The 27741-nt window shown below is 40.8% G+C and overlaps 1 protein-coding gene across 3 annotated transcripts in view; it reads right to left on the reverse strand.

Annotated features, from left to right (window-relative positions):
- Nucleotides 1–283: 283 nt before the first annotated feature.
- The window catches only part of GTF3C1 (general transcription factor IIIC subunit 1), a 39868-nt gene continuing 12410 nt past the window's right edge, over nucleotides 284–27741 (reverse strand). For 2 of the 3 annotated variants that reach the window (XM_031595200.2, XM_090151452.1), the window contains 28 exons: nucleotides 26507–26718; nucleotides 25651–25787; nucleotides 24853–25006; nucleotides 24336–24439; nucleotides 22860–23038; nucleotides 22345–22608; nucleotides 21343–21488; nucleotides 20830–20927; nucleotides 19820–19916; nucleotides 18898–19075; nucleotides 18025–18154; nucleotides 17098–17233; nucleotides 16279–16360; nucleotides 15476–15661; nucleotides 13862–14019; nucleotides 13585–13727; nucleotides 12340–12421; nucleotides 11573–11685; nucleotides 11145–11207; nucleotides 9152–9245; nucleotides 8166–8338; nucleotides 7729–8013; nucleotides 5922–6175; nucleotides 4338–4624; nucleotides 3198–3849; nucleotides 1704–1743; nucleotides 937–1129; nucleotides 284–579 (listed from right to left, as the gene is read on the reverse strand). In XM_031595200.2, the coding sequence (XP_031451060.2) occupies nucleotides 358–579; nucleotides 937–1129; nucleotides 1704–1743; nucleotides 3198–3849; nucleotides 4338–4624; nucleotides 5922–6175; nucleotides 7729–8013; nucleotides 8166–8338; nucleotides 9152–9245; nucleotides 11145–11207; nucleotides 11573–11685; nucleotides 12340–12421; nucleotides 13585–13727; nucleotides 13862–14019; nucleotides 15476–15661; nucleotides 16279–16360; nucleotides 17098–17233; nucleotides 18025–18154; nucleotides 18898–19075; nucleotides 19820–19916; nucleotides 20830–20927; nucleotides 21343–21488; nucleotides 22345–22608; nucleotides 22860–23038; nucleotides 24336–24439; nucleotides 24853–25006; nucleotides 25651–25787; nucleotides 26507–26718 (4862 nt within the window). In that variant the 3' untranslated portion in view covers nucleotides 284–357. The remainder of the gene's footprint in view (nucleotides 580–936; nucleotides 1130–1703; nucleotides 1744–3197; nucleotides 3850–4337; nucleotides 4625–5921; nucleotides 6176–7728; nucleotides 8014–8165; nucleotides 8339–9151; nucleotides 9246–11144; nucleotides 11208–11572; nucleotides 11686–12339; nucleotides 12422–13584; nucleotides 13728–13861; nucleotides 14020–15475; nucleotides 15662–16278; nucleotides 16361–17097; nucleotides 17234–18024; nucleotides 18155–18897; nucleotides 19076–19819; nucleotides 19917–20829; nucleotides 20928–21342; nucleotides 21489–22344; nucleotides 22609–22859; nucleotides 23039–24335; nucleotides 24440–24852; nucleotides 25007–25650; nucleotides 25788–26506; nucleotides 26719–27741) is intronic. The other variant, XM_090151451.1, reaches the window with a different exon arrangement.

The following is a 27741-nucleotide window of genomic DNA, read 5'->3' on the forward strand; positions in this document are numbered from 1 at the left end:
CTCCTCATTTCATACCAGCCCAGGCTGCCCAGGGCCCCATCCAGCCTGGCCTTGAACACCTCCAGGGATGGACGGGGCATCCACAGCCTCTCTGGGCAGCTGTTCCAGCACCTCACCACTCTCTCTATAAAGAACTTCCCCCTGACATCCAACCTAAATCCTCCCTCCCTCAGCTTCAAACCATTTCCCCTTGTCCTGCTGTTACCTACCCTTTCAAAGAGTTGATTCTCCTTTCAAAGAGTTGATTCCCCAGAAGAACAACCAGAACACGACACGAAAGGGCAACAAGTTACAGCATTTAATCCACGTTAGCATCTAAGGGGTAAACCAATTTAACAACATCCAGCTTTACCTCTACTACACGTGGATAACCTGCACCCATTTGTTCCAGTTCACTGCAGTGGGGAACACCCCCCCCAGGCGCAGGGTGCAGTCCATGGTGGGCTCATAATATGCTACAGAGGCCTCGCTCAGTTTGGGACTGTGCAGCTGCTCTGCTATGAGTGGCTGAGAGAAGAGGGACACTGGGGGTGCCTTCTTCATGTGGAACCTTCTGATACAACCAAGAGCTTCCAGACCCTGCAGAGAAAAATTGCATTTCAGCTTAAGCATCTGCAAAACAAACCAACGTAGGTCACGCGCTGCTGTTCCATGTTCAGTGTTCTGTTCCATGTTCAGTGTTCTCAGGACCTATACTTCAGATTTTGAATTATATTAGGAAAAAAAAACCCAATACCAACAAGGTTTCAATGGAAAATAGCAGTGGTGGTAATCAAATTTCCAGATGTGGAAGGAAAAAAAAAAAACGAAACTCAGAATTTCTCACCATATATTGTGTTAAGGATGTTTGCCTTCAAGTGGGTTTTTTCTAAACAAAATAATCTTAAGTTCAGGGGTTGAAGCAGACGGAGGTCACAGTGCTGCTTATTCACATACCTGCAGGATCTCCAGGACAGCAACGGGTTGCAGTGTCCCTGTGTAATGCTGCAGCAGCATGCCTTCTGTTATGCCTGGCTTTGTCATGATGTGATACAGCACAGCTTCCATCATTCCTTTACACACAGGTTTGTTCAGGTTCCCATCCACAATCCTCCACGGTCTCCCAATGAAGCAGACATTCTCACAGGCCCTGCAAAAGACAGTTTAAAGTCAGCTCTGCCAGCTGCTGATGTGCCCCATGTCCCTCAGTGCCATGGCCACGTGCCTCTTAAATACCTCCAGGACTCAGGACACCATTGCTGCCCTGAGCTTTGTTTCACCTCTTCATTTGCAATAGCCCTAATATCCTCCAGAAGTTGCCCAAGACTTAAATTCAATCTGCAACATGCAGCAACAGTGCTCAGACAGGTGAATTATTTGTAGCATTGTGGAGGGAAAGGATCGACACTGCATGGCAATCCACACTTCTCGTATCGCAGAGATTCTCTAAGGCCTTTCCTGGGCACGTGGAAGATGGGACCTACTGACACTGCACTTGTGAAATACAATTAGTGTCATTTCTCTGATGCTGCAGCTGGTTGTGGTATCAGAGCGTGTATATGACCACATGAGCAACATTAACAAGAGCAATGGGGGGAAATGGGGTTCATCTTCCATGCACTCTGCCTATGGGAATGTACGACTGAGTTCACCAAAGCACTGACTTCAGAAATTACTCTGGCAATGTGGAGCATTCAGTCACACTGCAGACATCTGTTACTCACCCATCTGCAGCTGCCTGGGACAGACCTGGCACAGAATTGCCTGGAAAGAAAAAAACATGCAGTTTTGAAGTTAATTAGCCCAAACTCTTTGGTGGATGTTAACTAACAGGTGGCTAAACTGTAAAAGGCAACAAACTGTGCTGGAAAATAACAGAACCAAGCTGTTGTTCTGGGTTGCATGGGGAGTTCCAAGATTCCACTCAGTCTTTACCCATCTCCAGCACAGCCCTTCTTCCCACACTGTTCTCAAAACCACATCTGGCTGCTCCAGCCACGCTTTTGGTGGTTCTGTTCCCAAATCATAGCAAATCATAAGCCTCATTGCATGACAGAACAGCAGATAGTTCTGGGTTCCAAAGAACAAAGTTTCACAGAGGGTGCAATGCAGGGGCTTTGCATGTAGCACTCACACAGTTCTTCAACTGAGTCCCACTGGCAGTCACAGTGAGGCTGAGATGTCTGAGTAACTGTAGACTCAGGGCTTGAGAATGCAAACTCGAGATTTCAGCAGAATTTGGTTTCAAAATGAAGGCTGCCTCTGCAACTTCCATGATCCTAATGGGTTTTAATTACACAATTACTTAACATTGGTACTTTTACTGCACCCAGAGGCTGACAGCTTTGGCTTAAGCATGTGTAAAACCACCTGGGCATCACCAGTAATGCTGGTAAGAACTCTGTGCTTGGTAAGGGCTACGTTTTTATCCCCTCTATGTTACACACAGGTAGAAGTCAAATCCTCAATAGTAGTTCTTAACATGAATCTGTTAAAGTTTGCCAGCTAGGCAGACCTGAGGTGATGTCCTGCAGGAAGGCTCTAACCAACACCCAACTCCAACTGATTCACATGGCAGGGTAAGGGCAGACTGTGGCCAAATGTCACACTGTGTGATTCAGTCTGAAATCAGAGCTGACAGAAATGAAACTAGAAGAAAATCCCCAACAACCTACTCAGTGTAAATCCTGGCAAGGATTATTAGCTGTTAAAAAAGAAAATTGGCAGTACAAAGGATGGGAAAATGAAGTCAGATTGGGTCACAAATTAGGCTATTAATCTTCTCACTGGCAGGTGCTGCATTCTGGTGAGTGGTTTAATGACTTTACGGCTTTTAGTCATGGGCATTCTAGTTAAAGCACAAGTAGTGCTGTGTTTTCTTGATTTAAAGATGTCAAGCCTTTGGACTGAAGCCAGAGATGGGAAAAGCCATCTAAGTATGTCTTTGGAGAAGATTAAAAGACATGGAAATAGGTTTTTAAGGAAAGCACATTCCCGGACTAGTCCCAAACATTCCAGGAATAGGCACAGGAAGGAATCTTCTGAAACTTCCAATACCTTCCAGACCAATCAGTGCAATGCTATGGTGTCTGTGCAAAACGAAAACCTTCCTCAGTGGCACAGCTTCATGAAAGATCTAGTAAGTGCTTACAAAATACTACCTGGTTGGGTGGTGATGAGCTGGTACTATTCCTTGGATGTAGAGAACTCCTACGTACCTTTAGAGACCTCTGGGTTCTCCTGCAATTGGGAAACATCCTCATGCTGCTCTGTGGCAGAGTGTTCAAGGCTAAGGATATGCTCGTTGTGCTCAGGGCTGAGATCATTGTTCCTTTCTTCAAGCTGCTTGTCCTCAGAATGTGGCATATCGTGATCCTTGGGCACATCCACACTGACAGTGCCTGAAGGGCCTTCAGCTGTATGTTCTGCCTGCCCTCCCAGGGACCCTGTTTCCCCATCTGGGATGGATGATTCCTTCACCGTAACAGGATCAGTAATATCTGCATCCAAGTTACTCTCATTTGCACTTAGCAAACTGCTTTGCAAACCCTGGCAGAGTTGGTCACCATCTTGAAGGCCATCATTTTGAGTCCTGCATCTCTTCCTTGGGGGTTCTCCATCACTGGGATGGTTTGTGTCTTCTCCCAGCTGCTCCTCCTCTCCTGAACATTCCTCACCCTTCTTTGCTGCTGACAGCAGGCAGTCCTGTTGTACCTCTGAGAGAGCTGTGTCTGCACACTGCTGACCAGAATCTTCTGCTTTATTCATTGGACACACTGAATGCAATAGCCACGGCTTGGCAAACACAATTGCAACCAGTCTTATGCTATTGCCTCCTACTTCTAAAACCTGTTGCATTTCAATCAGGTCCTATGGAAAACAAAACAAGAATTATCTCAGGAAGTTACACCGGAAAAACATCAATATAACCAAGTACTGTGGAACTGCCATTCTTAACTAGCAGCAAAGAAAGACAAATTGCTTAGTGGGATATTCAGTTTTATGCTCCGTCGTGTCCCTTAAACTCTTCTGAAATTACAGCCCAAAACATTTTTGTTCAGCTTAAATTAATATAAAATGTAACTGGAAAAGAGTTCTTCCCCTCCAGAGGTGAATGTTGGTACCTCTGGGCTTCTGAAAAAGTTAATTCTTATCTTTGACTAAGTGTTGCTTTAATTTTTGGCCTTCCTAATTATGAGGCAAGACTGCTATCAGACTATTGCTACGTTAACTCTTACCTAACAGGAATAGCTTTGTTCACTTTATATCAGCAAATACAACACACAGTCTAAGAGACTGTTCTGTTCAAGGGGACATGCAGACATTAAGGTATGGAAAGCTGCTGTCTGTTAAACCACCTGAATGTACTGCTGCAGGTTCCTGGTGCGTGCAGGTTCCTCCTCTTCATAGCTGCAGAACTGTTTGCCCAGCTCAGCTTTGCAAACCCCAAAATGGGAAGCAGCCTCTATTGCATTACGGACCTCCAGAACAGCAGCTACATCTCTGGGATTGTAGCCATAGCATTCTGTACACTCACGAAGAAACCGATCAACATTATAATTCTCTTCTTGGATTTTTATCAGCCTGGTAAAAGTTTTGGGAAGGGAGGAGACTCCCACAGCCATGTTATCAAGCGGAGAAGAAACTGAAAAATCAAACGAAAAACAAATGGTTAAGCAGTGATGCACTGTTACCATGCAACACACTATGGAAAGATAAATATTCAGAGACAGATCAGAGGTGTTCTGGACCGTTCTGATTAAAAACAGAGCTCAGCTTTCCATGTTCATTACTGCAGCTTCCTTCCTCCTCACGTATTTGTGGCTGACAAGGCCTGCAGAAGCAGAGCCAGCTGGTTTGAAGGGGTTTACTCTCTTATCAAAGTGAAGTATCACTGAAAGGCAGTGTAACTTGCTGGTTACTTCCCTGACACTGGGCCAGCTGAGCTTTAAGTTAATGAGGGAATCATCTTTTTTGAATGAACAGCCTAAGGAAAGGAAAGGCTATGGAGAACCTTATTGAAAAATCTGAAGCAGCTGATCCATGGCAAAGCTGTTGGCCAAATGTGAGACAGACTACAAATTCACAGTGCCTTAATACATACATTAAGTGTAATGAGAATCTCTGCGTCTGGGGACAGGTCCACCTCTGCATCAAAACTCCCCCCCATACTGAATATTACACAGAGTATTCAGAAGCTGAAGCAACCGAAGACCTTTCATTCTGCCCTGGGTAATTAGAGGTCAGTTTTGGCAGTGTTCTTATCTACTCTCTGCCCTTTTATCTGCAGGCTGCCCTTACATCATGCACTGACAGGCACTTATGTGACAGCTGCGCTTCTTTGACAGCCAAGGAAAAATGAGAACAACTGTAACGAGCTGTTAGCTCAGCAGAGCTGGGAGCCATGCGTGGTAACAGAGATATGAGAAATAATTTCTATTCTATCTCTATCACAATAATAATAGGAACGGACAGGGGACAGCACTATTCCACTATAGAGCCCAACTACTAAAGTCTTTCCTGGATTTGCATTTGCATTACAGCACGAAGGAAGATGATCTTCAAGAAGGAATGGTGTTGATACATTGCAAATATTCAAGCTTTAAATATTTATCAGAATGTTAAATTTCTGGCCTTTCAGCCACAGTAATTAAACACCACTATTTCAGGCACTTCTGAGAGACAAGTCAATGTGAATTTCTGTTCAAGGGGCCCTGGAAAAAGATTTTTTCCCCCTCTTTACACACGTGAAAGTCTGGGTGGGATAGTATTTTCAGTTATAGTATTTTCAGTTATAGCATAGGGACTGGAAAGCTTCCTGGAGGAGGAAAAACAGAGCATGGGACAAAAGAGGTTTTGTTCAAATCAGAGAACTCATGAGCTGAGAAAACATCTGTCCTGCTCCAACACATCTGTGCACATCAGGCCAAACAGAAACCAACCTGGAGAGCTGAGTCTTCCTGGGAGTGGTGTACAGCGCAGCTTCACCTTCACCTGGCAGGAATTGACCACGATATTGTCACTGGGACTCAGATTGCGTGTGCTGACAATTCCAGGGGCATAGTAGCCTCTCATCAGTAAGTAATTGGTATGAGATGCTTGACGAGCTTTTACTTCTATCCTCCGTTTGCCTCCAGAGCTGTCATCTAAGTCATCCTCCTCCTCTTCCTCCTCCTCAAGTCCTTCTTTTCCCAAACTATGGCAAACAGAGGGATTGTTTGGTATTTTTTCCCCCCTCAAAATAAAACAGTGACTCATTACACCGAGCAAAGCCAGAACATGTGCTGTTCTGCATCCCAGCAGTTAGTCACCAGCAGCTGCAGTATGCACAGCACTGAGAGCAAGCAGTGACAGAAAGCAAAGAGCAGCAAAGGTCTGCAGGAAAGAAAATGCTCTCTTCTTTTAAACCTTTTCTTCAGAGGAACCCAAAATAGCTTACAGTGCTGAATCTCTCTGGTTCAGAGGCTTCACCATGAGGGAACACCTGTCAGAGCACAAAGGCTCAGACCATAAAGGTGTCATGCAGGACAGACATGAGATGTGTCTCTCACATCCAGCAGGATTTATTTTTAATGCAAAAAAGGAGAGAACATTGCAGAATAAACACATCAATTACTTGGAAAAAAAAAGAAAAAATTAACTGTAGATGATAGATTTCCCAATAACAAATTTAGTCACATCAACACTACCACATTCCAGGACAGGACAAGAGCCACTCTGGATACAGGTGAAGCAGGTAAGGCTCTGAACAACCTGATGTAACTCTGAGGCTGTCATTGTTTTAAGCAGGTTATGTGAGAGACAACAAAAGTGTCCTTCCAACCTTTTTAAGATGACTTATAACTGTAGTATCTTCTCTTGAAACACATTTTGGGACAAGGCTACAGCCACTGGTCATCTTGGGATGCATGAGCAGGCACACCACCTGCATACCAAAATGTTATGAGCACAGACCTACCAGCCACAGCATGGCATTTGTTTCTTGATGTTACACTTCAGTGCAGAGGAAAGGAATGAGAAAAACACAGAGCTGGGTAGCACACAAGAGGTGCTGCTAACAGAACCAAGGCTGCTTATTTTAAAGAGCAGCAGGTTATGGGAGGAGGACTATGATAAACATCTTCAAAGAGGTAAAAAGCTGCTCTAAAGAGAAGGGGAACAATTTCCCACATATAATGGCAATTTAATAGGAAGCAACAGATTCAACACAGCAAGAGATCTTAGTTGCACTCTGACAAAACACATGATTGTAAGGATAACTATTCACAGGACTGGACTGCCTAAGGAAGGAACTTGATTTTGGTGGTATTCAATTAATGCAGGTTTAAAAAACACAAATAAATCAAAGAAGGAATCACATACAGAACAAATATCACTAAGCCAAGCTTCACTGATAAAACTGAAACCTTGTTGCTGCTAAATCTTTGTCAGTCCTTGAAATGGGAAGTTCCAATATTGATTAAAATACTGAAATGCCACACACTGCTCTCATTGCTGCGTTAGCTCTGATGGCAGGGAAGTGCCTGGCAATTTAAATGTCACACAGGTGAAGGCAAATGTAGTCCAGGGCTGTAATGATGGGCACTAAGTACAGCACCATTAAGTCTTCAGAAAGGTCCCTCAAAAATAGAAATCTAAGCAGTATCACAGTGAAATATGCCACGACACAGAGCAAAAAACAGTAATGCTCCCCAATTTCATTCAAGTTATCCCCAAACCTTATCTGCTAATAAAAGCAACAGTGTTTACCTTTTTATCACTTCATTTTCCACCATAGTGCTGTCCACCACAACTATCTGCTCTGGGATTCTCACATTCACAGATACAAGTCCCAGGGAGAACAAGGAAAGCATTGCCACGCAGTGACCACCAGGTCCATCCATAGGAAAAGTAATCATGCCTTCTGATGCTTTGCTTTCTTGATCCTTAAACAAGAAGCTATCTGGCTGGTCGGATTTTCCTATATCCTTGAGCTTCTGGAGGAACTGAAAGGACTCTGTACAAATGGTACTGGGAAACCGCCAGGTAAAAACCCTGGGGGGGAAACAAACAAACAAAAATCAGAGCATAAATCTGTCATCTCTTCAACTTCAGGTCAAGTTCTTTGCTGCACATACTTCACATGTATTCTCTCTCCCATGCCAGTTCTTCTATGTGCTCACGCATGCACGTGACCTGACACCCACCTGTAGTAACTCTGGGACAGCTGGTAGGACATGGCTACAAAAGGCAGAGCCCGGCTTTTCTTTGGGCCCAGCGTATGGTTTACACGACGACGGTTGACCAGGCTTCTCTTCTGGCACTCCAGGAAAGCCTTCACAAGGATGTCATCCCGGTACTCGCGGTACAAACGAAATGTCTGCAAAAACACCAATGTGAAAGGCAGCGTTAGCTCTGAATCCACTGTTAGGTCTCCTTAGTTGAGGTTTATATTAACTAAGTGAACACGCAGCTACAAGTCAGAATGTAAATGACACGTACAAATTCATTTAACTCATCATTTATTTCTTTTATTGGCTTCCAGGCTTTCGGCAGCAGATGCCAATTAAAATAACTAAATACTAGAGAACACTTGAAAGTCAGAATGGGATCAGTCTCCCACCAAGGAGAGATAGGAAAAATACTCATTTGCACCACGTCTGGATAGATTCTTCCCATCATTTTACCAGGCACACACGCTTCCATGAACTTGACTTCTCAGGCACCCCCTTGTCTGCTGATAAGATATTGAACTCCTTCTGAACTTCTAACTTTATTTTTTGAAATGCTTCAGTGATAGATGATGCATTTCGGTGGCCCTTGGTGCTGGAGGAGAGGCTGACCAAAGCCTGGCAGCTGGATACTGGGACTGCCTTTGTGATATCTCCTCCTGAGCATAATTCCAGCTGCTCAGGTGGGCACTAAATCGTGACCCACTGGAATGCATATGAAGTTCATTTCATACAGCTTTCAACCTCACATCTTGCAATCTCATCCTCTGAATGAAAGCAACATACTGAAAAGCTGCACAGAATGTATAATTTCTTAAAAGCAGAGGAGGACAATCTTCACAGAAAGGATACAAATCTAAGTTTCTGGGTTTCTTGTCTCCCATTTGAAAAAGGTGTACATCAAGTTAAGGAGAAGCTCTTTAGATCTGTATGACCAGTAAAGACTGGTCTAAATTTTGTACCTGAAATGACTGGCAAGATTTCATCTGGTTATCTGAGAGTGCCAAAGTGCTCTGTATAAGGTTCTGCAGCACTAGGAAATGAATGTCATAGACACTGAAAGAAAAAAGCAAGAAAAAGAACCATGGTTTTAATCATGATGATATTTGTGCACGAGGTACTAGACTGTTACATTAGCACAACAGGTGAACTGAATCACCTGCTCCTTTGAAATAGATGCCTAAGGGTCTGAGATCACTCCAGCTGAGAACTATGAATATAAAAGAGCCTATTGCATTTCCCTCAACCTTCCACCCTGAATTTCTGGATCAGCCCTGATATCAAAGTTCTCTTTGATAATATCTCTCCTTAAGGTACAAAAAACTGCTGTCAAAATGGTAACACGACCAGAACTATAGATTACTGTGTAGTTTTAGTTTGGAATATTCAAATGGTAAACATTTATGAGACAAGTATCTCAGGTCTTCAGTGCTGGCTTCATAAAGCACTCCACACAACAGAATCCTAACCCTAGGAGACAGCCTGGGTTCCAGTGAGAGCTACCTGCAACTACTTATTCCCCCTCCTGTGACTCTTTATCAAGCAGTTCCTACTCAAGTCTTATGCTAAGCTTCCAAAAAGTCATGCAATTCTCTGACTGATAAGACTTACACAACTCTCTCTTTCTTCCCAACACAAGTAACAAACATCACCTCAGAGATCAGAGAACAAAACTACTCGTGTAGAAAAAGTCTTTTGGATATAAAATTTTAATTGTTGAGGGCAGGTATAAATACTTAAACATTTCAATCTTAGTTTTCCTTCTCCATGCCTAGTGCTTCTACTTAGGAACAGATGCTGCTTTTTAACAGACTATCTGCATTTGGCTCTGGGAAAGTAATCAGAAGCATTGACCTGTACTGAAAAACTTCCCTTGTGTTCTACAGCTTTCAGGCACCTCTTCTGCACCTTTCTGCAGAGGGTGCTCTGAGAAGTACAGATAATTCTTGAAATGCTTCATGTAACATCAGTACAGTAGAATGATAATACAAGAGATGTAATGGCAAAGGGATCAGCACAACAGGATGATACCACAAAGGAAAAGTGCTCTGAAAATCTAGGCCAGCAGTGAAAACACCACAAGGTAGAGATCTCTAACCAAAGATTCTCCCCCTGTGGCAGTCAGCCCTTAAATGAGGTCTAAGAGAGGTGCAGCCAGTCTCACAGCTGAATTGCCTTCACCTGTGCTCCCAGGGCTGACCAGGTCCTTTCCCAGATGCTCAATCAGTGGCTCAAGCCATACACTTTGCAATGGTCTGACTACTTCCTAAGGTCTGGCAAGGACTGTAAGTGAAATAAATTTCTTTTGAGGAGCAAAGAAGATTGTGAAGATAAAAATCACATAAAAGCTGAAAATTTTATTTTCCTAATGGGGAAATTTTAAGGAGGTCATTCCTGCTGTCAGCTCATTCATTCATCAAATCCATGCTAGAAATCCCTGCAGCCTTGCAACTGTACTTTTCTTCTAAAAAAGTTTTACATTGGAAAAGCAAAAAATCAACCCTAAACAGCTGAAAGACAAATTGAATTAGAAGACTATAGATATGCCTTTGTAGTAGAAATGCTAAGTCATGGCCTGAAGCAGTGATTGAGCACCTGGTGGGAAGGCAGGGCCAACCCAGGGGAGCTCAGGTGCATGCGATGCACTGAGTAACCAGAAAGGATTGAGCCAGGATCCACCACTTCCCAGACCTCATTTAAAGGCTGGCAGTGGAGGTGAGGGTTTCTCACTCAAGATCTCTGTATGCCTGAGACCCTTCAGAGGTAAGCAGATTTTCTTCTTTTGCTTTTCTATCCATAGCTGCTGTACTGGGGCTTGTTCTCATTTACTACAGCCTAGGCTTGTGCCAGCCTGCTATTATTACTGTACTTTCCATCATGTTACAGCATTACAATCTTTCACAGATCTGAGGGCTCAATATCATAGTGGAAAAAAATGGTATTGCTGTTCCTTACCTATTAAGACTGTCTTCTTTTGTAGTCTGGTTTGTGTCTTCTCCAATTGCCATAACTCGAAATCTAGTCAAGGGCAGGGAAAAGAAAGCACTGTAGCAGAAGTGATGTGAAGCAATATGCCTTGTGCTGACTCTGTTATAAGGGGATCTTTATTTTATATCAACTGGGAAATGCAGAAGTTGACCATTGGTCACTGTAACAATACTGCTCTAGTTTCTCTCACTGTGTCAGAGAAAAAATACATGCACTGCAGACAATGCACAACTGTAAACACTTGGTATTTTACTGAGATTGTGGACTTGCAGTTATGATCTACAGCACTTCTGTGACATACAAGGTTAAGAGAGGGTATCAGTAATGCACATATGTGCTCTGAACTGCACACACTGTATGCCTGTGTAGAATCAAAACCACTGTCACTAAAATACCTGGCAAAGAGCTCCTGCAATGTATCAGGAATCTCCAGTTTGGGGTTTCCCAGAGTTGAACTGAATTTTGCTTTCAGTCTTTCCACAAACTGCTTGAACTCTGCTGCACAAACCTTTAAAAACAAGAGGGAAAATGTTACCAACCTCAATTTCTCAGAAATGAGAAAGATGCTCTACTTCTGAAGTGCTCATAGAAGAATGCAGCAGAAATAGCAAAGTGTTGAATTATCAAGTCAGAGAAGCAGTCCAACAGACAATAGTGTGTAAGAGCTTTTCAATTTGAAGTTGGGATTGATTTAAGACATTAGAAGCTCAAAACTTTTAACTAATCAAATCAAACATCATAAAACGTGCCTACAATTCTGCATTCACCCACACATGCAGAGACAACATCTCAGCAGGCAATTGGATTAAAAACATTATGTTACTGAGCAACAATGTTCACTTGCTCAGGTAAGAAGGAGGCAGAGAGGATTAAAAAATAATCAGTGCACATGGATGCTCAGTCGTGGGTACTGAGAAACAAACACACTGAAAAAATGTGGTTTTTTGTTGCCTTGTTGATGTGTCTTTGGAAGGCTGACTGTGTCCACCTCGCTGCAAAAACAGCAATGATGCTGCACTTCTACAATGATGCTATTTTTAAACACAGTAAAGAGTACAAGGGAGAGATAAGAAAGCAAATCACAGTAATTGAAATAGTGCAAGTACTCAGTAACACAAACTACTTCAGCACTCTATGACCTTCCAGATTGTTTCCCTCCTACCTGTGGTTCTTCATAGTTATTTTCTCTATTCATGAATTCATCAATGAGGGCTTTATCTTGGTAAACCTCAGCAAGGCAAACTCTGCAGTAGATAAAATTGAAGGTGTCACTGGTTGAAGCTTTCTCAATTTGATACTGTTCAGAGAAAATAACTTCATTTGAAAAAGAGAATGAATGGAAATATTCTGCCTAACTTGTCAACATCCCATCATTGTCAATGCAATCAAGCCAACTGCTCATTTTGCTACTTCATTACTTACATGCAAGTGTAAGAGAGTCACTTCTCACTGGTCTTTCATATCCCTATACCTCTAGTAAGAGCTATCTGACAATCACATTGATAACCCAAATCAGATTCAACTTGTTCTTCTGCACACATCTGTCTGTCTGAAGATTAGCAGGCAGTAGAACTAGATACTGTTTGATAATATGTTCACTTTTTTTTCCTGGCTTGTGGGGGGGGGGGGGGGAATTATAAACATTTGTAAGGATTTATCAGGACAATCTGGGATTTCTTTTCATGGTTTTGTGGAATTTCTATCTTAAGAACAAAGGTATAATTGCAATGGATCAAGCCAAATTTTCATTTCAGTCAGTGTCCTCTTGTAACAGACACCAACAGAACACAGACAGGAAAGATGGATGAAGAGGTGGTGCACAGAGTAACACCTTGACACTTGTGTCAAGTAGTTCTATACTCAGCTGTGTTGCATTGAAAACTGCTGGCTATAGTTTTTATGTGAAGGACCCAGTTCTTATGTTGGTTTGGTAACTGTTTCCCCTTAATAGCATAAAATAATGTAATATATTCAATGGTTCTTTAATATCTCCCCTCGGTTCTCTTTTTCAGCCACATGAATAAGTTCATTCAGCCAATTTTTTTTACATAATCCATTTCCATCTGATTGTGCCTTTTGCTTCTTTCTGATTTTTCAATTTTATGGCATCATTCTTGGAAGTTATGGGAGAAGGAATAGTAAGTAGACAGCTAAGATCAGAGGTGTGTAGGACTCTAAAGATGCAATTGCACGATGGATTCATATACAGCCACGTGCTATTTCTTGTACTATTCTTTATGCCTTTGATAAACCCTTCCAAGTGAAAGGACAGATTTGATAGCACTCTGCATGCAGAAAATTAGGTGTTTATATTCCCATGAAACAAGACATAGACATGGGAGGAACGTGGCCCTTAATTTCAGGAGAATTTAGTTGATACTGAGAACGTAGACAGAAACCTCCTTACTTGTAGTTAAGATAAGTCTGGGGATTTCTGACAATGTAACGAGCTCTTCGTCCAACAGAGTGGGAAGTTTTATCAAGGGACTCCTCAAAACTGGCATGCATGATATCCCGAACTACTTGCCATGGAACAAAGGGCCCTTTTACCTACAAAGAGCAAAAACATTCAGAGTTAAACTTCAGCTTTTATGGACACGAGTGATGGATAGAACCAGAAGATTTCCAAGCACCAAAGAAATGTGTTCAGTACACAGACATTAAACAGAGATGCTGGTGAATACCTTTGCATTTAGCACATGACTAGCAATTCGGCACAGCATGAGTAAGATGTCTTCCTGCACAGTCCAGGTGACACGCAGACGTGTCATTCTCTGCAGGGCACTCTGGTCAGCTTCATCGTGGTAGCGCAGCCTTTTGCTTTTTTCTACAGATTTTTCTTCTAACAAATCAAGAAAAAGAGAATTAACTCAGCATCACATATTTCAACGCATTCATACTCCTACCACAGGCAATCATAGAATGGCCTGAGTTGAAAAGGACTTGAAAGACCATCTAGTTTCAGCTCCCTCCCTGCTGTGGGTAGGGCTGCCAACCACTAGACCAAGCTGCCCTGAGCCACATCCAGCCTAGCCTTGGATGCCTTCAATATTAAGGCTTATGTGCAGCTCCAAGGACAAAAGCCAAAACTAGAGAATTACTGGGCTAAATATGTCCTCACTGCTTTGAAAATCAGCTTCAATCATGGGAAAAATAGGCTAAAGAATTCCACAAACTTGACTGGTATGTGCATGGTAAATGGTTATAATGTACAACTTGTACAATAAGCAGGTGCTTTGAAAAGAACAACAATTTTCTTTTCCCAGATCTCATCTTGTTTTAATTAACACTGAATTTTTTTTTTTTTTTGGACTAGGTGCTGCTTGAGAATAGGAAATAGAATAACTTGCTTTCAAAAGATATCTGAGGAGTAACCCAAAACATTACAACTGTATGTATAGGTGAAAACAATGGTTCTTGTCACTATAAGCACAATACAGCAAGAATTTTCAAGGTGCAGAAGGAAAAGGTGCTCACCATGACTAGGATGAGAAGGGAAAAGCAACAGCTAGGCTTTCAGTTCTCACCAATAGCTTCCCAGCCAATTCAGATGATAAAAGAGCTTTCTCTACTGTTGCTGTCTTTTTTTATCTCAACCTCATTAAGATTAAAGTAAGATAGAATGTCTGATAGGAAGAAATTTTAACTACAATCTTTGTTTTCTTTCTTTCCTTTTGTACTGCTTTGTCAGCCTTGGTTCTGTCATTCAAAAGTGAAAAACTGATTGTATCAGGGTAGCTTATTGTGAGATACAACCTCTGAAACAAGGAACAGTCTAAATATGCACAGACATGCAATGGATTAAATGATGTTTATCTGTCTGGATGTGAATTCCTAAGAGGACGATGAGGATTATAGAGCTAGGAACAATTCCAAAGTTGAGATTGTAGGAAGGAAAACTCGAAACAAATCAGGAAGAACCACACAGCAGCAGTCGAGGAAGTAAATGCATTAATACCTTGTCCAGAAATGAGAAAACAAGCCTGTAGGTAGCAAACGGATTACCTAGAGGTTCTTAATGATATGATGCTCTAAGCCAGCTGTCTGAGGGTATTACTGAATTGCAATAAGTCCATCTGCCTGAGGCACAATTAGAATTTCTTTAGCATTTACAGTAGTACAATCACATGTGTTAACAAGCTTCTGAACCTCTCCTCTAGAAGTGGCAAACCAGAGAGCTGGGCTGTAAATTTCCATTTTGCATGCTGTCTGTCACATCAGCTTTACTAAAGGAAACCATATTAGGCAGAGGCAGTAAAAAGAATGGTGCTTCTTGGTGGTGTGTGCTAGTTACTTACCTTTCTTCTTCTTCTTTGTTGTCTTTCCTGTGTCTTTCTTAAGCCTCTTCCTCTTTTGGTTCTTTCCACCTCTCACTCGTTTGTTTCGATCCTGGGTAGCTTCTTGACTTAGTTCAATACATTCCTTTTTCTGGACAACAGACTCAGGTCCTACCTTTGGTTCTCCCAGAATGTTAATTTTATTACCTAAGATGACACAGGATTAAGGTAATCAATCTTTATAGCAATTACATTCTCCAATACTAAGGTATAAAAAGCAAGTGCCATTTCTCTGTATTTAAAGGAAGAAGCTCTTTCCAGTGTGCCCTTTTCAGTCATTATGGTATTTCATGCTACTTCTCAGCAGCTTAAACAGAATAAAATCCCGCATAAATATGGAATTATCAAGTAATTAAGTCTTCAGTACAGTGCAAAAGCACAAGGGAACTGAACTGAGCCTTTATATTCAACCTGAAGCATTTTTTCCTACTTAACTTAGATATAAGGTTATGCAATTTTAACAGTACGTTTTCTTTTTGAGTGCCTTTGGACAATCTGCAAACTGCACATCAGAAATTACAAAAGACAAAAAATACTGTTCCTGATATTCAGTAACAGAAAAGGAAATTATTTACTTATATTGATTATATTGATATATAATATCAATATTGATATATACTATATATTGATAATATTATAATGATTATAATGCCCTAGGAAGCATCCTTGATTACTGCAAGGAGATGGAAATAACCCATGTCATCGATATGGGCTGTGACAAAGTCACTCAGTCCATTACAGCCCCACCAGCATCACCACCTTACCTCCAGTACTGAGTGGAAGAGGGTGTTTGGTCAGGAAGGTTTGGAGTCTTACTGTCAGTCTGTTCTCAGAAACTGTATTTTCCTAAAACAATACATCTTTTAAAAAGTTGATATGCAAAAGGAGTGCAGCAGTGTTATCATCACTATAAATAATTCCTTTGAGCAGTATAAATAAGTTTTCAGTATAAACCACAGAAAGATCTATGGCTACAATGAAAAATTCATTTGTCTTCTTACTACCACATGTTTAAATGGCTCTAGTTTTATTCTAAAATGACCACTTGATTATGAAGGTTTGAATTTCAGTAAATCACTTGCTATAATGGTTAGGGAGCTTAAGTCTTTAAGAGGAAGTAGTTGCACATAGTAGGTCTTTGAAACTTTTCACTACATGAAGTTGTGGCTACTAAAGATCTAAACAGGTCCAAAAATCAATTGTACAAGCTAATGCTGGATAGAAAGGCCTCAAGCCCCACTTGCAGTATTCCAGTACTGTCTGCTCAGAACATTAATTTAGGGAGATCATACTATAGATATCCCTTCCTCTTACAACCTTTCCAACCAAACTTTTATTGGCAGCCATCAGAGACAGGACATTAGCCAGAGCTGTGATGGCCATTTTTATGGGCTGGGCTTTCCAATATTATTTTATTATGGACTGAAAACAATCCTGCAGGGGACCTGGGAGCACTGGTGGATGAAAACACAACATAAACTGGCAATGTGTGCTTGTTGCCCAGAATGTAACATTTTGCAATCAGTGTCTCAATCCTTAAGTGAACAAAAATCTGCAACAATCACTGGAGTATGAGATAGTACCTTCTTAGTTTTATTGATGATGTAGCTTGTCCAGATCCAATTGCGTTTTAAATGCCCATAAAAGCTGGAATCCAGACCTGCAGCTCCTAGCCCATCCCCAGGGATAGTTCCATCATCAACCACTTCTCGGCTGCCTCTAAGACACAGTAATAAAACAGTGATTATTTGGTAAAAGCAGCTGAGAAAGCATTGCCCAGGTCATGTACGTGCAGTGTGCAGAGCTCTCCTCTTACCTTCCCTCAGGTTGGGAAAGAAGGGGACAAAAAGCTACTCCCTCCTTTAACTCTCTTACACAAATAGAGTAACAGCAAGGCTTTTCCATTAAGCATTCATGCCTGATATTTAATGTTTAAAAATGATACCTGAATCACTTTTATTATTGTTAACTAAGTTCCAATGGTCACGTTAGATGTAATCATTATCATTCTTAGCACAGAACTACTGGCAATACCTGCTCAGATAAGAAACTTTCTCAGGGCACAAAAGGCTACTGTGAAAATATGGATTCAGTCAACTACTTGTTCATGAAAACTTTACACCATTTGTTAAATCCAAAATCTGGTGTTGCAGTTTTTTCTAGCCAAAACCAAGATATCCCATTGCAAGAGACTGTTACCATGTAATATGCTTAAAAGTGGGCTGGTAACATAAATCACAGAATGGCCAGGGTTGGAAGGGACCTCAAGGATCATGAATCTCCAACCACCTGCTGCATGCAGGGCCACCAACCTCCTCATTTAATGCTAGACCAGGCTGCCCAGGGCCCCATCCAATCTGGTCTTGAACACCTCCAGGGATGGACGGGGCATCCACAGCCTCTCTGGGCAGCTGTTCCAGCACTCTCTGTGAAGAACTTCCCCCAACATAAATACCCATTTGATGGACAAGTTCCTTGTTATCAGTGACACAAGCATGAAGCAGACATACGTGGTATATTCCAACATTGCACACTTCCGTTCCAAATTGTGTTTATCCACTGCTGACTGTTGCTCCATTGCCAGGGCAGCCTCCTCCTCTTGAGGATTACTTCTCTTTGAACGAGGGCAGCGGACAACTCCTACACAACACACAAATGGTTTTGAGTATCAGGATGAGGAGTTAGGCTTCAATCAAACTTTAATCCACTGTGCTATGGCAAAGTACTGCTCCCACTGATGGCCCAAACAGCACTCATGTTTGAACTGCTTCTCAATAACACCTGCCACCTCCTTGCATGGTGCCCCAGCTAATTCTGAGTACTAAGCTCTAAACTAACTTATGGTGTCATCAGGAGCAGAATCTCATCTCTCCATTATGTTTGTGTTACACCTGCTGTAGCTGTATCCTATTGAAAAAGGACTAAACATGAAAACAAACTGAAAAAGCAAGGTGTAAAACTCCCTTTGCTTCCCAGCTCACTCAGGCTGTTTGCTAGAAGGTTTAGCAACACGATTATAAGCAAGAGAAACTCTGTTTGAACTAGATGACTACTATTTTCAAAAAGGTGTTTTTTTGTAGCTGGACTGAAATCTAACGGGGCTGTTATCACATTTGTTACTTCTAATATAACTGCAATAATTTTTCCTCTAACGGTGCTCTGAAAATTTTAAGTGTAGAGTTTGTAGTTCTCAACTTTCACAGAGTTAAAAGGACAGAACTCTAAGTTCCAGCTTTTTTTGGTGCAGCAGGGGAGCAGCCAAAAGAACAAAACACTGGCAATTACAAAACAGAGCCTGTATTAAGTTTAAGGAAAAATAGAGCAATCATGGTATAAGCAGAATAAGCAGCAAAGGTGGTAAGAAGAAGGTACAGTTATCATACCCAATGGTGTGTTAAGGCAGACACACTGCAGATCAAACCAGAAGTTCTCCATGTCCTGCATGGTGTTCAGGACGTACAGACGTCTCTCAAACGGGCGGCTGCTTTGAGCCAAGTTATAGTGGGGGTCACAGATTGTGGTATCAACAATCACAGCATTTCTCTTCATATACACAAACACCTGTTGAATACAGCGTGTTTCAGGCTGAGAGAGATCAGTGAAATAGCATAACTTACAGAACACAGCATTTAATATAGCGTAGGAATTAGGAATGATCAGAATTATCTCAGTCTTTGCTGTTTTGAGCCAATACTCCAATACTGTTTAAAGTATTGCATTGTATTTCCAAACCTCCTTTACCAACGATCCAGGAATTTCTCTTACAGATTTAGAATGATTTCTCTTCCCCATTGTGCTTGTGACTATTCCAAGTTTCCACAGAGAGTGACTACTTCCTACAACCTCTCATTTGGAGGCATATTTATCTATCTTGTAAAATGTACATAGGGACTGCCTCTGCCTTTGCATGTGCTCTTTATTTACAAAAAAGATGCTCACGAATGTTTTTATTTTATTACGATAAAGGACTTTATTCTGTGTGTTAGGCATCCAAGACCTTAATGAACAAGAATGTGGCATACTCATTTCTCATAAAATGCTGCCAGTCTGCAAACTCCCAAGTCATTATTTACTGCAACTTTTCAGCATTATACATCAGAACAGTATCTTTCCAAAGAAAGCCAAAAGATCCAGAGAAAAAGCAACCTAAAATGCTGGCAGTTGAACTGAAGGTCTGCATGTATGTCTGAAACATCAGTAGGTATCTACAATCCCCCAGATCTTTTGTTTGTTTCACTGAGCCATCATTATTAATATATATAATTCTTATCATTAAGAATAATGGTTAAATTTTCAGAAGATTACCTGATCTTTCTCTTGAAACTTCTCTGTTGGGCCAAACTGTATCAGCCCCATATAACACAACCTTTGAAGGTTTTCTACCACTGAAAAGATGTACCTCCTGCAGCAACATTAGAAGCATTACAATTAGCATTCATGAAGACAGAAACAATGATACCAGAAAACATGCAATTTTCATACAGCACCCTCAAGTTTCAGGAGGGAAGCTGCTTTTCTGAAACACCAGGTTTTAGAGTTTCTGAAGCTGTATTTTCTCTGAGTTGTCAGTTCACGGAAAACTTGGCAAGCAGAAAAGTTACAGGCCTTAGCTGAAGACAAGTCTTGACAGTTGATACTGTCCAATACTATTCACTCTCAGATGGCATGCCTGCAGATTTGGGAAACATTGTACAAGTCTCCGACCATCCAAATCCATGCCTTTGGCTGTGATTCTGTGTGATTCTGATTTTGTGTTAACAAATATGCATGGAAACTAACAGTGCTATTAATTCCATGTACCTAAATGAGTTTCCTTTAATGCTGCTTCCCCTTTACATCTGCAACCTCACCTCTATTTCTGAACCTTCTAGATGAGGAATGGCAAACGATGGCAGACATGCCAGTGAGAGCACATAAGCAGAAACTGAATGCTATGTACAAGAGGCATGAGCTAAGTAATGTGGCACCTTTTAAAAGATTTATGAAGGACAGCATCATTTAGACTCTATTAAATTTTGAATTTCACAGCAGTGAGGAGTGTGTTTTGAACAGAAATAACATCCTGCTGATGAGTTATGAAGGACAGTGCCTCCCAGTTCTCAAACACTGCCTGACAGCATGCATGAATGCCATTTATTAGTTTCTTATTACCTTCTATTTGGGAGAGAAAAATAGTTTGGCACACTACCCTTAGAAGATTGATGATCCTTGTCTTGGGTAACAAAGTTCTCTTTGACACAAACAGGAAATAACTGAGAAAACAGTCAACCACTTGTTTCCTCCCTAGAGGCATTTTCTTTGACTCCTCTGCTTACCTTTTGTAGAGAAGCTGCTGTCGGACTGACCTTGGCAGAAATCTGATCAGTGTGTGCTTTTTTACTGGATCGTTTAAAAAGTCCTCCAGACCATCAACCTAAAATTGTTAGTTAACCAAAATATGAAATGTAACTGCACTTTAAAGTATCAAGCTTTGATATCATCAGAGCTGTTTATTCAAATATTTTTTACGCAAAGGTTACTGCTTTTGTGAAATGGTTAAACATTATCCATTCGAGTCTATCAGATGGAAGATTCAGGTTACAGAAAGCTCTTTGTAAAATACAAGTTTCAGGATGTGCAGTGTTACACAGCTATACATATTTCTCACACAGCTGTTTGAACAGCTAGCTTTTTTGGAAAAGAGACTATCAAGAATTAAGATTTCTGCTTTCTAATGGCTGGTTGTGTTCAAATAGCCTAAGATGATACCTGCTACTCATAGGAACAGCTGAATTATCAGACTTGAAATTAAACCAATTATGAAATAACAAAAAAATGAAGCACTATACCTTGTAGCTCACTTGCACTATCTGAACAAAGAGTGAGAGAGGCAAGCAGAGAAGAATGTCACTAACAAGAGCCCATCCAAATCCAAACTCTCTGTGAACTGGCAGAGGAGGGACGTAGCGCATCCATGATGTGTCATCCACATACACTAGGAATGAGACAACTGGCTTAGATACACATAGCATGAACACAATTCTTACACTAGTAATTTTATTGGTAGAAATCTTCTGGCAGTTCATTGTTTAGTTACCTATGAAAATTACCCATCTCATGGATTTTTCATCCTTTTTTGAAGTGGACTTTTATATTTTTCAGTGTTGGGCAGGACTCTTGAAGAGCACATTAAAGTCTATTAACAGTAAGTCTGCTCTTGTTTCCTAGCTTATAGACACTTTAGAGGATGCCTGAAAGCTACTAATGCAATAAATTCCCAATATAATCTGTACCAACACTTAACTATCCTGTAAGTATATTAAAAATCTAAATATCCTATCCAATTCTTCTTCTTTTCTAGTAGTATGAAGTTTATCAACCAACTCTAATACCTGTTTTCCCTTTGAAGACATGCATCCTGTGTGACAATTTCTTTTTACATGAGAAACAGAAGATGGCAACATGCTGTACATTAGTATGAGCACGAATTATGCAACTGTGGCCTCAGTGTAGACCTAATAAAACAAAATCTAAACCATTTCTCCAAATTAAGACGATTTGGAATTCAAAACCTGCAGGTTAGGAATAGCAAACCTTCCAGCTTGTTGTCATCCATAATTTAAGCCTATTTTATTTTGTTATGTAAGTCATTAAGAAATAAGGTAATGCTCCTGTGTGATATCCCTTTCAACTTGAGAACAAGTCTTTAATAATCTCTCAGTACTTTTCCCAAGCGATTGTGTTCCTACCTTAATGTGTTGCCATTGAAATCATACTGCCAAATGGTCATGGAAATACTACACTGAACCTTAACAAAGCCTGTAGTGAAGTTGAGGTAGGCCACTTCTTACCTGTTTGATTAGACAATTCTACTTCTGACTCCTGTGCAGCAGTTTCAGGATTTGTCACAGTTTTCGTGATTTGTACGGTTCCATCTGCCTGGGTTTCATTCACACTCGGCCTTTGTTTGCTGCCTTTTTTCTTACCATCACCATTTCTTTTTCGGTCTGTTCCATTTAAAGGATGTCCATAAATTAAGTACCAGAGGAACATGTGGACTATCCTTAAACGGGGCATTTTGGGAAGAAAGCCAAGAAAACGCCCGAGTCCTGGAACTGGGAGGAAAGATCAAATACCAAGAGAATTAAAAAGTGAATTAAAACAGGAGAAATAGCTATCCCTGCAAAACTGATGTGAAGAAAACTGGAAGGCAAGGTGGGAAATCAAAGAAGATTTAAATCAGATTAGATATAAAAGAAGAAGAAAAACCAACCACTTCTACCTTAGGAGAGCCCAACGTCTGAATCGGATCATTAATAATAAATAGAAAAGTAAAAGATGAGAGCAAACAAAAAGTTTGATGTACCTGTAACAGGGTGATAGTTTTTTAGTTGTGTTATGCCCATTTTTTCATCAGTTTTCTGACTATTATTTTCATCTTTACACGAGCTTTCTTGTGTATCTCCTGACTCAGGAAATGCCTCTTGCCCCAGGTTTTCTTCCTCACCGTGGTCCTGGGATGATGGTGTCTGGGGAACTTTAACCCTGCATTAAAACCATACAGCACTTTGTTAAAACTCAGATAAGATATGATTGTCTGTTTCAGTTGGAGAGATGGCATCACTGCTGTTGTAATTAAAAAAAAATGCAAGTTTCTTTGCAAAAGGAAGACTGCTTTGAACACTTACACTGAATAAGAGCACTTTGATAGAAAAAGAGTTCCTTTTATGGGCTTATTTGAAAAGATAAGCTGGGTGGTGTAATTTAATGTGCACAATACTATGCTCTCTCGATATGAAATTTCTTTTTTTTTGTTTTAATCTTTTCAGACAAAAGGTAAAGGTAATTTTCATTTGAGAATGCATCAACAGTTCCTAAATAACGGACTGGAATATCATCTTAGAGAATTAGTCTCTTTATGAGGTTACTCAGTTGTAGTGGAAATACTAAGTCACAGCCTGAAGCAGTGATTGAGCACCTGGTGGGAAGGCAGGGCCAACCCCGGGGAGCTCAGGTGCAAACAATGTATTGAGTGACTGGAAGGGCTGGAGCCTGGAGGCACCCCTTCCCAGCCCTCATTAAGGGTTGGCAGTGGAGGTGAGGGTTTCTCACTGGAGATCTCTGCATATCTAAGGCCCTGCAAAGGTGAGCAGGTTTCTGTATCTATGGGTATATTCTGCATTTGGGCTTATTCTTGTTTGCAGCAGCCTATGACTTTGTCACTCTGCCATTACTGCTGTGTTTTCCATCACGTTATAACATTACAAGAGTCATATTCCTTTTTTTATGCTTTGTGTCCAAAGTCACGAATCTTATGCTCTCTGCTTAAATCCCAAATGAAACAGAATGGGAATTTCTTCCTCGCTGATCTCTACAATTCCCATATTTCTTTGTCTGTTGTTGCAGTAAGCTCTAAGTTTCCTCTAAATACTGCACCAAGATTATAGGCCTAACTTAGGTCCCAAATCCATTACTAACCTAAAGACATACAATTAAGAAGCTTAGTGTTGCCCATAGGAAAGCCCTGTCCTCTGTGAAGGGCAAAATTCTGTGCGTGATAGCATGCAAAACAAGTCTCTCTAAAATGTAAGCAAAATGAGAATGGAGAAGCCAAGAACTTGAAGTTAAGACAAGGGATTACTGTTCAGTTCCTCTTCTTTCCTGTCTATGGGTGATATTCAGCACCTTGCTTCATCTCTGTGCTTTGATTTCTCTATTATTAAAGAGAAGGCTAATAGTTCTTTTGCTTAATTTGTATTTATTTCCTGTTTGTGCTTTTGGAAGCACCAGTTATAATAAGCCAGTTTCCACAAAAACCATATAAACCATCAATGAAACTTGCCTGCTTGCTGTGCTTGAATTGGAGATCCGGAAACGCACCTGCTCAATGGCACTTCTTACAAGTGGGTCACTAGGACTCACTGAAGGATGAACAACAAACTCTACCTGTTCAAAGAAGAAGAAAACAAGTAAGAGATTTGTGGAGATATTAGCTTTTCTATGTTTCAACACAGAGGCGTACTTAAAGTTTCTCATATAATCTTTGTTGTCAAAATGAGATTAAATATAATTGTGCTGGAGCCTGACCCTGCAGGGAGAGAAGCAACAGAACCTCTCAGAAGGGAAATGCAGAGACATTGATCTAGGGACTCATCATGATTAACTGTAATAGAAGTAACCAATAATCTGGTTTTCACAATAGCTTAGTTTGGGACACTTCCTAAAAGGGCAGCTCACTTGTGGGTTCTTCTACAAAAAGTAAAGTTCTCCTTGTATATCAGTGAAAAGGCCCCAAATACTTTGGTAAATAAAAAAGTTATGAGAAAAGCTGCTTCTGTCACCAGGATTTAAGCTGTCACCTTTTTACTAATGCCATCCTGAATGACTGTAGTACGATAGATTCGGAGGAGTCCTTCTTGTGAAAGCTTCTGTACCAGTCGGATGATGGATTTCTTGCAGCATTTAGTGGAGACACCTTCTTGCTTCTCTTGATCCATGACCATTTTCTGAAGCCTACAAGATACAAAAAATGCAGCACTTTAAGCTGAGAAATACTATAAACTGCCTAAGCAGTTTGCTAGAACTCAGCCTTAAATTTAATCTATATTTTCTCTGTTATTAAGCTTATCCTTTTAGATGAACAATGCTATTCTATGCCAGGCTGGATGTGGCTCTGTGCAGCCTGGTCTGGTGGTTGGGGACCCTGCACATAGCAGGGGGGTTGAAATGAGATGATCACTGTGGTTCTTTTCAAGCCAGGCCGTTCTATGATTCTTATGACAATGCTGTTCTTATGTCAACCCAGGCACTGACATACTATGAAAGGAGAAAAAACTGTTAATCTCTAGAGTAATTCCAATCGATCTCAATAGAAATTCCTGTTCTGTTTATGTAACGTACACCATTCAAAATTTTGCTTTTTGTTTTTTAATGATCATTGTTTAATAATCTGCAAAGCACTATTACTGCTTCTAAACAGCTGACAAATTTTTAAGATTCAGTTTCATTCCTTCCCCCCTTCCCCGTTACAACGTCTGCATCCTTACTGTATATATTACTATTAGGGACAAGAAAAGCCAACAAGAGAAAAGGCAGATGGGACTACTTGTGCTGCCACAGCACGTCAGGCCCCAAGCACACAGCTTTCCATCACTCACGTGAACAAGCTTTCAATCAGCCGGAGGTTTCGCACAGCTTCCACGATGAGATTTCGGCGCTTCAGCAGTCTGTATGTTTCACGAGATCGCTCAGCTGCTGCAGCCCTGGAACGCTTTTCCTTCTTTTGGTCACACATCTTTTAGTGCACAGCATGAAAAATATTTCACGTAAACTATTAAATGTCCTTAGCCTAATGTTTCATCGTATGGTAGCATCTCGGCCACATCAGGGTTTTGATGTATTTATTTGAGGGAAAAAAAAAGTCAGTTGGGGGATTATCTTTTATCTCCCCTTCACAAGTATGGAGCTAAAGCAGAAAATAAGACTTCCATGCAGTTAGATTCACTTTGTCTGCCTATTCTGTATTCTGAGCCAACCTAATTTGAAAGTTTTGGCCTAGAGAGCTGGTAATTGCACTGACATAGTGCTAAGTCCAAGCCAAGTTATCCTGTCCCTCAGAAAAGTTTCTTGTCTCATGCTCTTGCTGAGCTGTAAGGCTATACAGCATTTATGCTGAAGCCCTGTGTTCCTCCTTTAGAGGAGACAAACCAGATAATCTGCACTAATTGTGTGCAGCAGCAGACATGTTAAGTCAAATGGGGAATCTGTAGAAACTCAGGGAACTAACCCAGAATGGTATTTTAGACATCACCCTATCTGCTTGAGTAGTTTTCTTTCAAAATTAACTATAATGCAAGGAAGATACAAATACGCTTTAAAATGAAATTTAATGTAAAAGATGATAATAAATCTTATTAAGTAATTAAAAAAACTATAGTTGGTAGTCTTGTGAACATGCAGGACCTTGCATAGACAGGCGTACTAAAAGGAAAACATTAAGACCTGTCATCTTACCTTAGGATCTTCAAGTCTGACCTCCTCAATCACAGCCACGTCTCCATCTTCATCAGTGATAGCAGGACAAGTAGAAAGACTGGACTCCTGCTTCACAGTTTCCAGAGTAGAACTCTCCCCTGAAAAGTTGTCTGGGAGCTCATCAGGTTCTTCAAGAATTGGAGGGGAAGGCAGCTTCTTCCCTAGGGACTTCACAGCTGTTGGCTTCGAGCCTGGTTTAAAAGCAGTCTTGTTATGCTCTTAATTTCCTCTAAATGTTCAGCTCTCTATAAAAGGCCTTCCCCCCATTCACATGGGTAACTGTACTTAAAAACATTCTGCTACGTTTTTCACACGCCATTTTACTCTGCTGAAAGCTGTGGTTTGATTGTGAATGACTGCAACTCAGTGTACAAAGCAAAGTTGTTTCTTTTTCTTTTTTTTTTTTTTTAAAGTGAACTCTGAAAGTGTGGTCTTCAAATAATCCTCTCCACCTAGAGGAGGCCACAAGGGGCCAGATCAGCTTATCTAGAAAGCTAGATCTGTCTGAAGAAAGAAGAGTCAGGGAGATGCTCAAGTTCTGCCAGAAATCTGAGGGGACTTTTCTGGCCCCAAAGCAGATTTAGGATTGCTCCAGGAACATGCAAATAGGTAAAATAAGCCACCGCATCCTCTTTAAAACATGACCCCAAAAGGCTGGCAGTTTTACATTAGGATATTTCAAATAACTCAAGGAAAAGATGAAGCAATTAGCTTAGGAAGACATTTTCTTTTTAGAATAAACTTAGGGTGATAAGGTTGTGGGTCAAGTCATCCCAAGATAAGATCTCAGACAAGAAATCAGTATTTGCCCATGTGTAGTCATATTACTTGAAGGCTGTGTTCAAATACATTAGTCCACATAACTGATGCAGACACTAGAACTCAATTCCAAACCTTTTCAACTAAAACAACAAACAAAATGTTGCTAAAGGAGAAATACATTTTTTAAAATATTTAACTAAAAAAGGAAGCTAATTTGCTGGTCTGTCAGCTTCTGTTCTTTTTTCTGCACCTAAGATAGCTGCATATCCAATGGAAAGAAATGATGATGCATTTTAATGAGAGTCATTTCTTCTGAGGAAAAAATGAAGCGTTTCAAGAAATGCAAAATCTGTTTAAATCCCTTCTGAAGTCTTCAGAGACTTCAAAAGCTAAAGCTCCACCAAGATGGTTCTCTGATGGGCACAGGCTGAGTTAGCATCAGGTACTCTGAA

Source organism: Phasianus colchicus, chromosome 16, assembly GCF_987193195.1.
Source record: "Phasianus colchicus chromosome 16, bPhaCol1.hap1.1, whole genome shotgun sequence".
Taxonomy (NCBI): Eukaryota; Metazoa; Chordata; class Aves; order Galliformes; family Phasianidae; genus Phasianus; species Phasianus colchicus.